The sequence below is a fragment of the Diprion similis genome, chromosome 10 (genome assembly GCF_021155765.1).
Source record: "Diprion similis isolate iyDipSimi1 chromosome 10, iyDipSimi1.1, whole genome shotgun sequence".
NCBI classification, from domain to species: Eukaryota; Metazoa; Arthropoda; class Insecta; order Hymenoptera; family Diprionidae; genus Diprion; species Diprion similis.
In genome coordinates this window covers 17,671,412-17,689,668 of record NC_060114.1, presented here as the reverse complement: position 1 = coordinate 17,689,668, position 18,257 = coordinate 17,671,412, and the positions used below count along the sequence as shown (strand labels likewise).

General features: G+C 45.0%; 1 protein-coding gene across 2 annotated transcripts in view; it reads right to left on the bottom strand.

The window, feature by feature from the left end:
• Positions 1 to 18,257, bottom strand: part of LOC124410788 (ecdysone receptor-like) — a 71,686-nt gene that overhangs the window by 11,496 nt on the left and 41,933 nt on the right. The window contains exon 2 of one of the 2 annotated variants that reach the window (XM_046889403.1): positions 12,016 to 13,405. In XM_046889403.1, coding sequence (XP_046745359.1) covers positions 12,016 to 12,586 — 571 coding nt within the window. In that variant the 5' untranslated portion in view covers positions 12,587 to 13,405. Of the gene's footprint in view, positions 1 to 12,015; positions 13,406 to 18,257 lie in introns of those variants that run through there. The other variant, XM_046889404.1, reaches the window with a different exon arrangement.

Below are 18,257 nucleotides of genomic sequence, written 5' to 3'. Positions count from 1 at the left end.
GCGGTAGGAACACGTCAGACCCGATCGGATGCCAGTCGTACCGCTCCGTGAGGTCCTCGGCGACCTACTGCGGAAGGATCTAACCCGGGAATCCGTCTACCCCGGGAGAGAAGGTCGGTACCGCTGAATGGGTGCGCCGGTGCGCCTGACAAGGATGCAGGTCAGAGGGGAGAGGTGGGGGAAGCGCCCTCGCGGTCGTGACGTCACCCACCTGTTACACCCCGCCGGGTCATGGCCGTCGTCACCCGAAACGGGGCCAAGCGAATTAGTGCGCACACGAGGACGCTAGCGTCCTAGGAGCCGTCGGTGTGGCTAGGTGGGACACACACGAGCCCGATAGCCGCAGGTACCGAATGGCCACCATCCGGCCACCGCTGCTTTCCTCCGGACAATGTGCAGGTAGGTACGGAAGCACCTGAAAACCCAGCTTGAACCCGAGGAGGACAGTCGGCAGGTGTCTGACCCCAGTCCGGATTTTGCTCTCCCTCTTTCTCTCTGTCTCTATCTCTCTCTGTACGGTTTAAAAAGCCGTCTCAAGGTCACGCGCATTCTCGTCATTGCATCATCCCACCGCCCTGGGCGCATCGCGTGTAAGTTTCATGGAGTCACCGAATGCAAGTGTAGCGCTACTACCGGTTGCGTCGCTGAAAGTGACCCCTTAATCCATTTCAAGATTTTTTTTTTTGTGAAGGTTTCAAGGAACAACGATGGTAGTACCTTCATTCTCTTCTGGACCACCACCGTATAATTCAAAAATTATAACCATTGTGCGGTTTCTGGGTACATGTATATAATTAATAAGGTTGTGTATGATGTCTGTATGAAATAGACCCTTGTGGTCCCTAAGGAATAATTGAAAAGTTTTGCAAGTTTCATTTGTCTCAAACACTTTCTCTACAACTGCTATAAGGTACTTCTACCGCCATCTATTACACCATGGTAGAACTAATACGTACTATGGTCAAGCAGTTAACTTTTTCCTACGTATAACTTGACGACATTCAAAATTATTTGTAGAACATACAATTTTTGGACGTATCTATAAATCCGAGTACCTGAAAGCTATTCACAAACACATATGCGAACTTTCGATTTTTTTTCTGCTGATATTACAATTAGTCAATTACTTTATGAAATCGTTCTGAATTTTTTTTTTTCGCATACTGTTAAGAGACTACTTTTTGTATGCAATGTACCTCACAGTCGTGGCCCATTTTTGGATTGAGCAGCGAAATTGAAAATTGTAGTGCTCGTCGTGACATAGTACATTCCATTTCTATTGATGCGAATGGTGATCTGCTAGTTGAGTACCAGAATCTTTCATTCGACCATTAGAACCCTCAACATTTCTTGGCTGCTCCCTCGATCAGGTGAACGGCTTCTCACCACGCTCGAGTGTTTCCCGGGGCAATTACCACGGCTGAGAAAAGTCATGCAAGCCGGAGATGTTGGCAGGAAATGACTGTTTTTTTTTCAAGAATGAGGTAAATTGAAAGGTCATGTGCAGAAGAGCAGAGGCTGCCTGGGTACGTTCCCGTATACCGAAGTAGGCATTGGTGAATTTAATAACCACGTGTTCAAGACTGTGACGAAAGTCAGATGGACTGCTGCTGTTTCCTCAAAACTTGGCTCCGAAGGGGCCTAACGTGAGTCTACGTTCTCAAAAAGGCGCAGGCCGAGTCATCCATTCCTGAAGCGGACCGGAAATGAGGATTACTGGGATTACGGGGCCTCGTGAGGCTCCAGTGAACACAGCGAGGCTTTTGCCACACGCACCAAGGCCCAAGCTGTGCTCAACACCGAGACGGTCTTTCCCAGCTCACCTCTATTCTCTATTCTCCATTCTCTATTACGGGATAATGAGGGGACTCAGGGTTCATGATTCGCGTATAATTTGTTCGCCATGATTCCGGCGTTGTATACATCTGCACCATTCTCTTAATAAAAAATATGCAAAACCGGTGCTGGTTGGGGGCGCTTCGATATCGTATACTACCAACGTGGAAAACGCCATCGAGTGCTACTACGCATTACCATGACAATGGTCTGTGATTAAATCACAATCACTGTGAATATGAACCATCGACAAACGCGAACTACGCATTAATAGAAGTTGCAATTCCCACATTGTTTAACAGCTCAGGTGCGCTGACTGGCACCGCAAGTATATCCAGATGAACCTGTCAATTCCAATGCCAAGGTCCGTGAGTAGAGAGCACAATACTTTTCTCGTCAAATTACGCTTCCATTCAACTCGCATCATATACCCGACGTCTCCTGCCAATCAACCGAATGCCTGCGTCAAAATTCCTTTCAAGGGTTGATTTGCGCTCGCTTGATATTGCATGCCACGAACCCCCAAGCAACGGCTTTGGGCCTTGACCTGCAGAGCGAAAGAGCTCAGCTGGGTGAGAAAGGTCGCCAATGGAAACTCCCATAACTGGGCGGTTCGATTGAAAGCTTCGAAAGTTATTGTACCATTCCTACGCAGAAATGGAATTCTCGTGCTCTCGATGCAGGTCAACTCGGCACGCCAAGGCACGCGATCACAACAGGGACAAGTTACGACCGACAATGAGACGGCAGTAACCTAATCTTCCCAAGAATTCCAGAATACCCATACCTACCCACCTATCTACCTACCTACCTACCAACCTACCAGTTCTCGACAGAACGTGTTAAGGAAATACCCCGAGGGGGGGAGAGTCAGGTATAAAAAGGTGGGTTTTCCCCCGGCAACCAAACGTCGTCGGGTGGATCCAGCCGGCGCCACGTGGAATCGGAGGAGTGAAAAGAGCGTGAAACGTCCTGAGACAAGGGCCAGCAGAATTCATATGGGGACGAATACTAGACCCACTAGGTCGTAAAACTGACTGATTAAGTGCAATTAGGCCGTAAAATATTCGCGGAATCCCCGCGTCACCGCAACCCGCAGTTTACGCACTGCGTCCGCTTTCTTGCGGCAAGTAGAAACATGCCTGTGCCAATGAAGCGGTAAGGTATAATGGTCAGAGCCTTCAGAGATCCCCAAAGGCTCTAGACCGCAAAAGTAAACCCGACCCTTTACGGGATTTGTTGGAATTTGAGGTGCCCCACTCCTCCGGGAGTTCGTGGTTCGCTTCGAATTCGACGTAATGAAAAGCCGTTGAGTTAATATTCAGTGGCGAGTGCAAACTCACGGGGCGATTATTAACTGTCTAAACTCCAAAACACACACATGTTGGTGCAGTAGATTTCAGACGGTAGATAAGTATTCGAACGTTTGCTTCTGGCACTACACGCGAAAGAAAGTTTGTTAACCATGCGCACGGCATCGACGTGAAAGAACTTTCGAAAGGCGGAGCCAAGATATTCGCCGCTTCTTTAATGCGGTGAGAAATTTGATAGATCCGGGTTTCGCGAAAACGGCCCGAACCGTAATTATGAAAATTCTGACAACTGTTTCTCGTGCCTTGATCTTTGAGTGCAATTATTCCAGAACCCCAGGCGGATAAATAGGTTGCGCGACCTAGATTGGCAAAAAGATTCCATCTCCAGATGTCGGGGATAACAGAGTAGGAGGAAAAGCTCTCTGCAATCCTTCACAGACCTCGTAAATCTCCAATATAGTCGCTGACGATCCATCACCAAGTCCTTGTTGTACCCACTTCTTGAAATTCATTCTTTTTCTCTTATTTCTGAGCGTGCATAACACCACAGTTCGAAAATGTGGTTACGAGTCCCCTGCATCTGCAGCATGTTCAGAGCGACGACAGTTTCCCGTCGAAAACCTTGAACAATTTACCCCCCGCCCCCCCCAAGGATAGCTGGAAGCGAAGCAGAAGGGGGGGCAACATGAATATCAAGTAGTTCGAAATTCTTCCTTCAACGGACCCAAATACACACTTCCGTCCTCTTTTATCTCTTTCTTCCTTCTTCCTGCTCTTTTTTCACCACAGACTCTCTCGGGGCTCATCGGTAACTTGTGCGGCCCTTGCCTTGGAGCGGCCAGGTCGTCTGGGGTCGGAGGAGGAAGACCCGAGAAGAGGGAGCCGGGCGCTGCTGACCTGCGCAACGGTTGATCGCGCCGGGTCAGGGCCACGTGCCAGTTAAAAGAGGTCGCCGGGGTCACGGAGAAGTTCAAACCAGGTCAGACTGTGTACGTGTACGTCATCTGGCTATTGTGTTCAGGATTTGCTTCCTCGGCAGCTGATACCTTAAGGCCGTAACGATGGTCCATGAGTACAATAGATCTCTACGCCTGAACCATTATTCCGCATCCGTAAGGTTTCTTCGCTTCTCATTATCGTTTCATAGAACTTAATCGCGGATGTTCCTGCGGCGTAAGAACTCACACCAAAAAATCTGCATGCATTCCAATATTTGGCGATCTCGCACACTTCGTTGCATCATCGATTACCCCCTTTCCGGTATTAGCGTGGTGAAAAATGCGTTTTGCGAGGTTATATGCTGCTTGTTTGGTGTTTACATATTTGTTCAATACACTTATACACCACGACGAATAAATACTGTACTCTGCTATATTCCAGCTCACCACCGCTCTCTCAGTTCCTATTTCTCTGTCTGCGTCCCGGGAGACCGAGGTGAACTAGGTCAACGGCGGCTGGATATCGACGTGGCAACCACCTGCACCCAAACCACTGAAATTGATCGGCCCTGACGACGAGTCGGTTGGCGAGTTTATTTCTGCACTTGGCGACCGTGATAGAAGAGCGAAGCAGATAGAGGATAATACATTGTCTGAGCTGGTTTTATACACGGTGCAGTAGCTGCAGAGAGCATCTCGTGGGAAATATGAAAGAACAAGCAAACTGTCTACAGTCAAGGTCGATCAGCCGATCGTGAGAATTATCGCCAGTGACCCAAGATAAAAATAATTAATGTTCTGCACGAGTTGTACAATGCATCATACAGTGAGAAAAAAATATTACTCTTCTAAAAACTTACACAGTGTAACAACATGCATTATCGCGTCAGCAAAATTTGACTCATGTGGGTCATTCAGCGGTTTGGACAACACGCCAATTTCCGTTCAGCTACAGTGAGAAACGTTGCGCAATTTGTGGCGCGCTAACCGCTCTTACTATTAGCAACTGAAATGCCTCAGCGACTCAGCGAGGGTTACTATTCGCTACAATTGCACCGAATTAAACGGTCTTTTTACTCTGTCAGTAGTGATAGACTTGATATTTACTTCATATTTACCTGTAATTACCACTCTGGGCTTTTAAACCATTATCTTCAAAAGTATTTTCACTGTGCCTCGCCTGTAGTATTTGGTGAAGAGTACACCGAATACACAATATTTTATACGGCATGCAATTTCATGGATCACACGAAGATCACACGAATCATACTTCGAAAAAAAAAGAAAAAATCACCCGGGATGTCAGCCTGAGTGTATTCGAATCAGTGAAGTGTATGATACCACGGAAATATTTCGATGGGTTTCATGAATTTCCCTAGAGGATACACATCATCGGAATAAATGTATCGTTTTCCTGTTCATTGACATCGTCTATGCATTTTCTCATAACAGCCAAGTACCAAGTCCAGAGCCATCGCAGTAGGTGTTGTTAAAAATACGGTTTCCGACAATCTCATTTTCATCATCATTGTCAGTCCGATAGAGCAAGAATCCAGGTTGGAGGTTGTAAGCAGGGAAAACAGAGTCAGCCTGGTCTAACTGGTTTGCGCTATATCCTCATCTAAGGAGCTCCTGTTAGCCTGGGACGAAGACTACACGGAGGTAAACTAAGTACAAACCTGTCCTAGTCCCATAGCAAGCACCAGCGGCGCAGCACCGGCCTGCAAGTCGGGAAGAAGGGATACGGGTATTAGGATGGGAAGGAAAGGGAAGGGAAGAGAAGAGAAGGTTGAGGTCTGAGTTCGAGGCCAACCTGCCGTTCGCTCACTTTCCCACACGGGTTCTAGCGCGGACTTGTAGGCATTCCATGGGCTGCGCGCGCTGCGCGTTTGCTCCTCGATCACGGCGACTGCCGGCACCACAGAGCGAACGGTGACCAGGGCTGCGTTCACGCCGCAAGAAATATGCACGAACGACACCGAGGACAGCCGAACGACACCGAACCTGGCCACGGCTCGTGACCTTATTAGGCAGAATATTCATAGGGCGAGTGACAACGACAAGCGAGAGTGTACCGGCGACGAGTTTGAAACTTTCTCGCATCGCTATTGCATTGGCTCGATCGACTTTTTTCCATCGCAACATCGCCGGTTGCTTGATTCTCGCAATGAGCTAATACCGACTGTTCTCAGGTTTTGCCGTCAGGTTAGTCAAGCGTTACACGATCCTTGACTGTTGTGTGTCTTTTCTATCGAAGTAGGTACAACTTGAAATATCAGAGTACATTTTGCTGCTTGGAAAGAGATGCTTGTACACCGTAGTGAAGTAATTATTGTTTTTTTTTTTTACTATGGCTGCTCTCATCAGGGTCTTCCAAATGTTTTATTTCTAGTTGATGGCAGAGATTCACATACAGCCTTCCGCAACTATACGTACGATAAAGATACGCACCTAATTTGTTACACTCGACGTCCAATCGACCCTGAGAATCCTGTACGACGCGACAATCAAAGACTTGTCGCTTGAATGTGTCTGAGATGTAGTGAATAAGAAGATGCCACTTACGCATTATAGTACGATGCATAGTACGTAGACATAAAACACTGTGAGACGAAAACAATTATATCCTAAGAGGTATTTCAGCGATTTCACAATGAACGCGTCGAGAGTCGTGTATATATACGTAGGTATGTGAATACTGATTTACGACGATGGCCCAGATGCCTGAATAAGGCGTATGGCACCTTTACGCTGCTGGCAAACCATTTCCGTGAATTGTATTACCAGTCGACGCTCTGCTCTTAAGAAGAGTATTTATAAGTATACATATATATTAGCTTTCTCCCGCCGAAAACTACCGTAGAGGAATAATGAATTTGACTTGGACTAGCCACGTGCTCTACAAAGCACCGTTACGCGGTTACCGAACCAACGAGTTTTTAAAACGGGCTTACATCGTTCCCGAGCTAGTATTCAAGCTACCCCGCGCTTATCAAATTACAATCATCTTCGTCTTTCTCCCGATGGTTCTTATAACTTTTTCGAGAAACAAAACCGGATCTTGTTTTCCTGTTTTCCATTCCTTTTCACGTACTTCACTCCCTTTCTATACTTATCTAGTCATTCGATATCGTCAACCAAGAATAACAAGCTCCAGTCAGTATAGTTGCGAAACTCGTTCGTTCGTTCGTTCTTGAGTATTTTTTACGCGTGATCCAAGCGGCCGTTTTGAACGTGTTCCATTGCGCAACGTCTTGGCCTTTGACGAAACATCGGACGTTATTATACCGAGGCGCTATTTCATAGAAAAATTAGGTTAATGGACGTATCAATTCAGGGTTTGAGTTTCTCGTAGGTATATGATAGACTGATGAAAACGAACTAACACCAGTACAATGCGTTTAAACTGCAATTACGAGTTTTTCAATTGAAAGCTAGACAAAGCTTGATGCACTCATCAACCCATTATTATCCTAGAGTCGCGGTGTTGTGCATGGGACTAACAGTGACACGTAAAGTCTCAACGTCTCTACAATGTGGTACACGATGGAACGCGGATGACGCAGACATACGCGTACTGTGTATCAACTGCACAACTCCTGCCGGTCGTTCTCCGGTCCCTCCGCGACGACACGATGTCGTCTTATCTTAGCCACCCAGGAACCGGTCGGTGCCTCTCAGCTCCGTGTTGTTGTCGTCCCGTTCGTGGAGCTCTCAGGGATATAAAAGAGTCACGCGGGTGTGAACACATACCGCGTTGTGATCGGTGGCGCCACCTGTTCACTAAGCCAGACATCAACCGGAGTCTTTACGCTCACTCACAGGTGGCAACGCAGTGGCGCAGTCTTCAGGATCACGGTTACATCGAGTAGAAAACAAAAATAAAACGACAATCCATAATCGGACAATTCCATTTATTAGTTGTTACGTGATCTAGATTATCTAGAAAACGATAATTTATTTCGAGAAGACGCAACGAGTATACATAGTCTTAGTTAAAGTGATTTATGTTCGTTCGAATTGAAATAGGTCACAGGACAACAACTCTCAAGCAGATTGGATCGTATATGAATGAATGTTTTCCGTTCACTTTTTTAGATATCATTCTCTTTCCCTTTCACGCCATATTATCTTATTTCGACGTCAATTGCTTAGTCGTTGTCCTACTACGGCGCAATGCTTCCTAATCTAGAGATGGTGGTTAGGATGAAAGGAGTCGAAGGCGTTTGGTGAGTTACCCGACGGCGGTGCCGACGACGACTACGAGGAGCCCTATCGATCGGCGTTCGCCTTACCTCCACATCAACGGAGCTGTTGCACGCACCGATCGCGTTTTAGGTATTCACCACCACATAGGGTTCTTTGGGGTTGGCTCGAAGTAAGCAACTACGCGATCTTGGGGTCGATATAGAGTGGTGGGTACATAACATTACGAGCTCGATTGAGATTGGACACGATCTGGTTCACGCGTCAGAGACTCGAGCAGTAAGCGGATGCGCCATTCAGATAATAGATATAACTGCGTCCGACGGAGCGACTGACTGACTGACTAACTGACTGACTGGCTGACTGACTGACTGACTGACTGGGACCGAGAGAGCTGCATGTGCCGACCTACACCAACCTGATTAGCGAACGACGTATCGTACCCTGCGCCTCAACCTTATTCACGGTGTAACCATGGACCCTCGTTCCTCAAGTTTGAGGGACATGAAGGTGCGTGCAGAGCATATGCAGAGGGTAAGCAGAACGATCGACTGCCGTACGCGGTGGGACCATATGATTTTTCGATATCCCATACAGGCGCATAGATCGCGGAACTGCAGTCCCCACAATCGCGGTCGAACGGACGAGTCTAGGTTGTATATTTTAGATGGTTGGGTATCACGTGAGTGCACAACCTCTGACGTGAAGCCTTCCAACCTCTGCTCAGCCAGGCGAGCGAGGATTTTTCAGAGCTATACGTTACTCTCCGTGCACTGCAGTTGATGAACTGGTTTAGATCTACCGGACGGTAATCGCAGGTTCATGCCATTATACTACGTGGATCAGCGTCCTCCAGCGATACAATCTCTCATCTCCTCCCCGAGCAGCATGAAGGTGCATTGGACACTGTCGAAGGTAGAAATTGCAGTGGTCAGTCGCACACGTACACATCGCTTTTGAATTCTGATCCCATGAGTCGGTCTGGGGGCTGTTGGAAAAGCCATTTCCACCAGGCACGCAGTACGTGCATCTAGTCCAATCCACTTTGAGATTTGCAGGATGGATGGTGGAGTGCCGTTGATCCAAGCAACCGTCTTTCACCTCTCTAACTCAAAGCGAGCCACATTCTCTCCGCAGTATTAAAGAAAATAATAAACCGTTCGTCCGATGGTTGGAGGTGTTCGTTCCTTGGCCTATGCCCTTCTGCACCGCGATCCTATACCGATGAGACCGTATAGTAGCCGAGGCGTCACTGCCCTTAGTTGTGGTATGTAGTTACATACGGGTATTCGCCATTTGCATAGATTACCGCGAGTAGATTGTTTCGTGAGTATTTACGACGCAGTTGTTGTAGGCGGGTGCTGCACGGTGTATTAAAGCCATAACGCTGGGTGCCCGCATGGGCCGTCACCGACACGATGGGAATTACGACTTCTGCAGAATGGTTAGCAAACCTATCTACCGACCGCCTGCACTACCACTACTACAGATACAAAAGCAACAGACTGGGACGGCTTATCGAACTTGTTTTATAAGGTATGCGTGCGTGGACGTTCGATTTCATTTGACGTTAAAAAAGGAATAGTAAAAAATACGATGACGAGTCTCTCTCCCTCTTTTTTTCGCATGGGCATTCGTCTATAATGCACCGGATATTTACACCTGGGTTGGTACAAGATTTTCACGTTTTGCAGGTTATCAATGGCAGCCATAGCAAGGGAGAAGAGAGAAACCAATTGCGAAGGCAGAAAACGTTAAAAGTTTTGAAACTGCTTGAGAATTTTGTCACAAGTGTATTTCAATGGGTACGTATGTAACTAATTCTATTGCTATAGAATGTAATGGCGATACGAACGCGCTCACGAACCACGGTAATTACGACACCGTCGTATTTAGTTTCATTGGGAATTGAGCAACCATCAATTGAGCGAGCTGCTAACGTTCTTTTGTCACCGTCACCCTGCAGCAGTACAAAAAAAAACCGCAATTTCTCACCACCGCAACAAAAATCGTTTCGCAAGTGAAATTCGGTCAAATATACATCAACGTATACTGCCGCAACCCGATGACATGCTGCTAGTCTTTACACCGCAAATAATTGTTCAATTCCACGGAAATGTATCCTTTGTTCGATATATGTATTTCCATTGCTTGTCACGCCGTTCACGTTGTACGAGTGATACTACCTAGTGGATATTTTCATTATCGAACCTGAAGCCGGAAGAACGACGATCACGATTTCGTTTCCTGATTAACTGCGGTGCTTTGATGGAATATCGAAATTACATACGCACCGCGACGCGCGATTGTACGTGGATAATAATGAACGATGGAGCTACCTGTTCTGTATATTACTTGCGTTATATCCCTTTGAATAAGTTCAATAGTCCCGGACGGTACCGACGTCACCGAAATCGGCCTAAACTCTGTACAAAAAGTGACGGCGCTCGTCCTGCATAATTTCATTTCTTATAAAAGAGCGGTAAATTAAGTGACAAATTTTCACTCTTTTGTTACAGCCAAAACTGGATAATATACTGCGACATATTTCAGTTTCAACTTTAATTGTTATAGATAAATATCACAGAAGGTGAAATGTCCAAAACGATTCTCAATTTTGTTTCTATTAACGAAGAAAAAAAAGTCCTAAACTCTCGGTACAAAACGTACGGAAACGGTCATTGACTGACTGACGTTTAAAGGCCATCGGAAACACGTGTGCAATGTAAATTAACGCTTCGAAAACATACAGTGCCAACGATTCCATTCAAGGTCGGCTGTATACTTTCACGTTCAACACCCCATGAACCCGTACACTTGTAGTCAGTGATTCTGCAACGCTAATTTCTTGGACAACTCGGTCACGTTGGCAATGGTAAGTCAGCCCGCCCGCAGCGCCACCACCGGCTAGTCGCGAAACAAGCTCAATTATTATAAACATAACATAACCCATGACCGTCCAATAGAGAATATGGATTATTAATAGTTACGTCAGTTGTCAGAAATGACAACTTGTCTCAGAATCACTGTCCTCGAGTGTACGTTCCATTCGCTTGCAAGACATTCACATCCCGAAAAAAGAATGTGTAATGACTATACCAATAGGCTCGTTGTTTCTGTACAGAAGAAACCAACATATCGACACGTTTTTTTTCGAACGATGCGTTGCTTGATATTCGATATGCGTATATATCTAATGACCATATGAAAATGTAGCGATTTTTTTTTTTTTTTTTCGTTTTTATGTTGTCTTAAAATGTACGTCCGAAGTCTCGACAGATCAAGTTTTCACTTATTTCGAGTTCCGGAAATAAATGAATATACATCAGCGCAATACGGAGCCTCAAAAGTCCATTATTTCGTATTACTATTCGTACAAGTTGCTAAGTTTTATTTGCTTTTCAAGATTTTATAACAGAGTTTGATCGATCGAAATTTCGTCAACATACGTATATATATATACGTGCCAAAAATAAAAAAAATAAAAATATGTTCTATTGTGCAGCATAGTATGTTGTTATATTTAACGTTCAAAGTTTTTTAAACTAGCATATATTAAGATACTCTAATTACCCCAATACCAAAACAATACGGTCAACTCTACTACACCGTAACCGAAAGTTAATAACCGCGAGACGAAGAGAGACCGAATGGAGGGATGAAAGAAAGAAAGAAAGAAAGAAAAAAAAAAACCCACGTGTACGAAGTCTTAATATACTCACCAATCTTGCCGTTGGGACTATACGGATCGTAGCTGCCTGAGCTCAACGGACTGGCATATCCGTTGTTGTTCGATGCTTGGGGTATCTGAGGCTGTTGTGTAGCCGGTGCACTCTGGGGCTGAGATTGTGCGAGGGGAGTGGAGTGGGCCAAGGGCGGTTGCTGCTGCTGCTGCTGCTGCTGTTGCTGTTGCTGTTGCTGTTGCTGTTGCTGCTGCTGCTGCTGCTGCTGCTGCTGGGGTACTTGGTACTGGTGATGATGGAGTTGCTGTTGCTGCTGCTGTTGTTGAGGCGTAGCGTAAAGCGGGTGCTGGGTCGGCAGGGGTTCGGGGGAATTGGGGCTGTGGGGCGCCAACCAGTCGTCGGGTCGGGGCCGCTTATTGCTGCTCGCAATACCGGCGAAGAGTCCGCTAGCGCTACCGGCGCTCTGTATTCCGGCGGTGTTGTTGCCGCCCCCGCCGCCACCGCCTCCTCCTCCTCCTCCGCCACCGCCACCGGCGACAGACGTGCTGGCCAAGTGGTCGGGTGTCTCCGCCTTGACTCGGGGGCCCGTGGGCCCCTCGGAGGTGTCCATGCTAGAGGGCGCTAGCCGGGTAGCGGGGGCCAAAACGACGGCCCCAGCTCCCGCCACCACGGACGCCTCATCGTACCGCACCGCGACGCCGCCGCCGCTCACTAGGCTGGCCACCGTGACTCCGGTTTAGCTGGCCGATCGGCGCCCACCGGACGCACCACGGTCAAATAAACGCGCACCTCGTTCGCCTCGCGTCGATAAGTCGGTAAAGATGGTACCTCCGGCCGAAAAATTTACGAGGGTCATGCGAGGGATGGGGGAGCGGGGTTTTAGGAGAAATTACGATTCTCCTTCCTGTTTGGTTTTATCGTTAACCGTGTGGCAAAGAGAAATATCGCGTCGCGGAAACACCGTCGTTTTCCGTCGCACGTTCGGTAACACGTTCTACTTATTTTTTTAGTTTTTTTTTTTTTTGTTTCGTTTTTTTTTTTTCTTCCCTACCCTTCTTACATACAACAATTGATCGTAGAAAAACTAAACAAACTTTTCATTCTCGGACGTTTACATCCCGCGGCCGCGTTCTCCACTGTCGCTTCTTCTTCTTTTTCGTCTTTTTCTTCTTCCTATTCTTCTTCTTCTTCTTTTCACTCGCGCCAGAGCCTGATGAAACTGCGCGCTTCACTCTATCGGGGATTACCTTTCTCGCCTTTCACTCCTCGATATATCGACGGCCGATTCGTGATCTCTTTTCTTAATGTTCAACCTTCTTTCGATAGTGATCGATAAAACGTTACTTCTAACGCATCTTCGTCCTACTCGGTACCGATGATTTCTCCTTAGACCTGTACCACGGGTTGTGAGGTAATACGATCGGTATATCTGTAACAAAAAATACACAAACGTGGTTAGGAATATACCGTAAACTATGTTTCTTCGAATCTATAATTCTTATCATCTTTTCGATACAGGGATACAATCGATTTTCAACTACTTTGCAACAGAAAAACTTTGCAATTTCAAAACGCTTTACATCAATCTGCGAATTCCTATGACATGCACTATACATACGTGTACATATAATATTAACTAAACAGCTTTTGGCACAGTGCCTGGCCTATACAGGGGTTTTCGTCCGATAAACTGATTGTGAGTAAAAATTTATACTTGCGATGACAGTTTTAAAAATCGAATTCACGTTTATATACAAACAGATTATATCGCAGAGCTATTGAGTAAACAGCATCGAAGATGTGATAAATAAAATCACTGTTATTATGACATACAAGATTTGTGTTGATCTTGTACAATTCTTTTGCTTATTTGAATATTTTTTTTATTCTCAGAGTATATTCATTTCCTGCAATCACAACGGTAAAATTATTATCGTCATTTTAACGGTAGACATAAAACAAAAATTTTTTCTCAGCGTAAGAGAACAACTACTCGTGACAAGTGTGGAAGCGACGACGAAGGTTGCATGTATACGCATAGTGAGGAAATAAACAACTGTGAGTAACAACTGTCTACATTATCCAAGTTCCGCGTAATATCTGAAACCTGCGGCTTCTATCGTGTGTAAAAAATAAAACGACCGTTTCTCACTCAACTTTTTGTCTATATGAATTCTTATTATACAAAAATCATTGAGTGCCAATGGTGGTGAACTTGAATGAAACAACATCTTCGTGAATTCGCACACAATACAAGTTAGTAGACAATATTTAAGAAAACATTTCACAATCGGAACGTTTGAAATGATTGAATTTAGGTGTTATTGATCCGCTCCCAACGTTTTTCAAATTATTTTGACCATCACAGCGATCTTCAAGAGATTGCCTAAAATTATTTATCTAATAGTCAACCTTCGAGTGCAGTATATCCTATAGAACGCAGACTTTCATCGGGTTGCAAATCGGGATTTTAGTCTTCTCCTAACTTTTTGATTCGTGAATTTGAAGCTTGAAAGAATTCTACCCTACAACGTGTACAAGAAGAGAAGTAAACGGGGGAAAATCGACTGAAAACGTCGTGGGTATAAATTCTTATTTCACCATCGAACATAACTGAGAGATCGTTCGTTCGATGCGATCGGAAGGATTGAGCGCGTTCCATTCGCCCGGGGGTATTCCCATCACAGATTTTTACGGCCATGCTAATCACGCTAATTCCAACTAACTAATCCCAGGAGTAACGGACAGAGATATGATTCCCCTGGCGGTGAAATTGTCGTATTAAAAATCGTAAAATCCTACGATGTAATTGTGGCTGAAAGAATTCCAACGCACCTGTTCAACACTTGTCACGCAGTATTTTCCGTTCTACAGTGAACACCGATATCAGGTTTTGAAACGGCGAACGATCTTGCAACGTTATCGCGAAGTCACCTTGACCGAATCGCGCGAAAAAAAACGATGTGACGTAACCCCGGAGGTTGATCGTTCGTTCGATCCGATCCGCACTCTGTTATACCGCGGGGTAAAAATTTCCGCGTCGTTAATTTCAACAGTCGACGTGTCTCTGCGCGAAGCGAACACCGTGACGCAGTTGCCGAAACTGTGGGACCGAGGCCCCCTCCCGCCCCCCACTCGGGGCCCAACTTTCTACGCAGCTATGGGCCCGAAAACCAGGAGTCGTTTACTCCCACCGTCGTCGCTTTCCGTCCGACCGCGCGGAACACCCGGCGAGATCTTCACAAGGAGCGTAGTATCTTGTTCGTCTCGGGTCGTGGGCCAGTGCCCCAGTGGTCCCTGGTCTTGTACGTGGGCCGAGGACTGCGTTGTCATACTTTTCGGGATGTATTTGGGTGTACAGTCGATGCGAAGAAGCGTAGCTACGGAAAAATCGAGGACGAAATGTTTCGATAATCAGTAACTGAATTGTAATTTTTCACAATTTCAAAGAGGTTGAAGGTCGATATTTTTTGACAGTTTCTTTTTTTTTCTCATGTATATTTCGAAAGTAGGTGGGAAGATTTATGTAGAAATGAAAGAACAGAGAATTCTGGAATGATAAAGAAGAGGTTTGATTTCGAGGCTGCATTTTAATTCGTTTTAAGTTTAGTACAGATTCGATTGATTTTGTCTTCGTAGCTTGCGAATATAATGATTACATGAATTCTCAACGTTCGCCTATCTGGTAATAAAATCAATAAAAAGTACCGATTCTTGCCAACCAACTCCCTTAATCCCAAATTCGTACATAGTTTGTTCAATTTCAATACACAATTGTTCATTGAGTTTGTAAATGAATTCTACACAAATCAATTGACGTGAATTTTTCGAAATTCCATCAACTTTTTATTACATGCGATCTACGTTGAATTTTACACAAATTATCTCTCCAGTCAATCGATTCGATTAATAAAAATCAATTACAGATGATTTGAAGATAATCCGTCCACTTACAAAAACAAAAATAAGCTCACAATTTACTGGTATTGGATATACGAGTACATGGCAATTCTTTTTTATTATAAAAAAAATTTTAATCAGCAACGTCATGCTTTAAAAGTTGTTTATATATATATGTATACAAGTTATTATTTGACCTGATTCGACTTCGTTAACCTCTGGAGCTGCACTTGTTCAGCCTAATTTTCGTAATAGTTTCGTTTGTAAATTGTTTTGACTAGACTGTACACCTGCCAAATGTCAACTTGGATGAACACGATTGGTCCAAGAGGTTCGAGCCGTCGTATAACCGCGGGCGTCGTTTTAATTTTTGTGTTATGTTAGCGGCTGCTACTTTGACGCACGAGCCGAGAGGAGAAACGGGAATCTTTGGGATTCCGACCTCGTGAGAGAAAGGAAGGATACCGAGGGAGGAAATCGGAGAGGGAAATCGGTCCGAATCTTGCGGGGTCATTGATCGGTCCAGTCTTCTTGGAGATTTCGAGCTTTCACGGCCGTAAAATTGTGTCGAAGTTATATAGTAACGTTAACGTAACGAAAGATAGGTGAAAAAAAATATCCATTTTGCAATTTCAGCATGATTGGAATTGCATAAGCACGTGAATTTACAAAATATATGAGTATCTTTTGCTTTCCTACCGTTCACCGAATATCAACAGGTTAACCTAAATTTGCAAAATCATCATTTTCTCTTACGATGCATAGTAACATTTTAACGTCGCGAACCCTAACCTCGTCGTTGTTCAAATCTATTTATAATGAAACAAAAACACGTTCAAAATAGAAAACCATTTGAAATATCGTCCCAGTCCTGAAATTCAAGTAGTTGTCACAAATTGTCGACTTCCGTTTTCCCTGACTTTTCTCTATAGATCTACGTCCGGAAAGGAACCTTGATTTACCGAGCACAGTATTAATTAACAAAAAGCAACAGTGAAGCTTAATAAATTGAGTGACCAGCTGCTCATGCGCGATGTCTGATTATCATACAGGCTGGCCAACTCAGCTTACGGAAGATTATGCAGATGATGGAAATGTTTTTAGGTTAAGCATCGGACTTAAAACAATCGATATAGCTATTCAATACAACTAAATCACAGTCTTACACACATGTCCTGCAACTGTGAATTTCAACGTTGACCTCTCAACGTGCCAATCCGCTAGCGTTGTTGCGATCGATGGATTTCCATTCCCAAAAACGTAAACAAAACCAACATGCAGTAAATCAGTAATACGCACGATGTAGGTTATGTTTATGCATCCCTCGATCGCAGCGCCACCAGAATTTTCCTTCAACGCTGAATTCACTGCCTGAATTGCAAGACTTGTGTGTAAAACCGTGAACTAGACACACTTTTATTATTAACCTACCAGCGACCGATAATTTCTACGAGTCATCATAACAACATAACATCAATTCGCCAGTCGATTCGCGAGAGTTCCACACATCGATGTCCCGTTTCGAGTCAAGTTGGCACACCTGCCGTGCGTTACGATCATCTCACCGACCAATAGAGTTCGATTATCTGACGCATGCGCAGTGTCACCGTTTCCACTCGGTACGCATCGAATCGTATACCTACATACGTACGAAATTCGGCCGTTCGGTTCAAATATTTGTACAGGGCAGCGCACCGAGTTTCGTCCCACCTGAGTGACTCGGTCGGGTGTTTGCCATTAGCGAGTAAATTCCGGGCCGTCGGAAAGGCCGGGACGAGCGATAGTCGACGTGCCGTAAGGAGAGTGAAAGGTCTTGTCGTCGGCGCCCTTTCGATGTCCTTTCGGCGACCCGTCGCCGCGCTTTGCCTGCCCTTTCCCTCAACTTTCACCATATAATCGAGGAGACGAGGGCGCCAACTATAGTATAACCGGACCCAACGAACCGCTCGATGAATATGCCCCGGCCGTTATATTCCAGTCGACGTAACACCCTGCATGTCCTTTGGCCCGGTCCTGCCTTTTGCTTGTTTTTCATCCGACGAGAAGACTCGATGATTTTTTCTCCCCCAGATGAAAAAAATATGGCAGGTTGCAAATAGGTATTTGAATTAATAATTCCATTAGGTTAGTCAGATAGAATGTAGAAAAATAATTGAAACGTATTTTTTCTTTTTTCAATTCAATGTTCATTAACAAATATGTACAGGAGTTTGAAAAAGGAACATCATAACGTCACGCGGAATTCGACTTGATATATCTTTGTTAATAAACATTGAATTGAAAAAAGAAAAAATACGTATCAATTATTTTTCGACATTATATTTGACGAACTTTGACAGAATATTTCCACATTTTTCATTCAAATACCTAATTGTGTATGT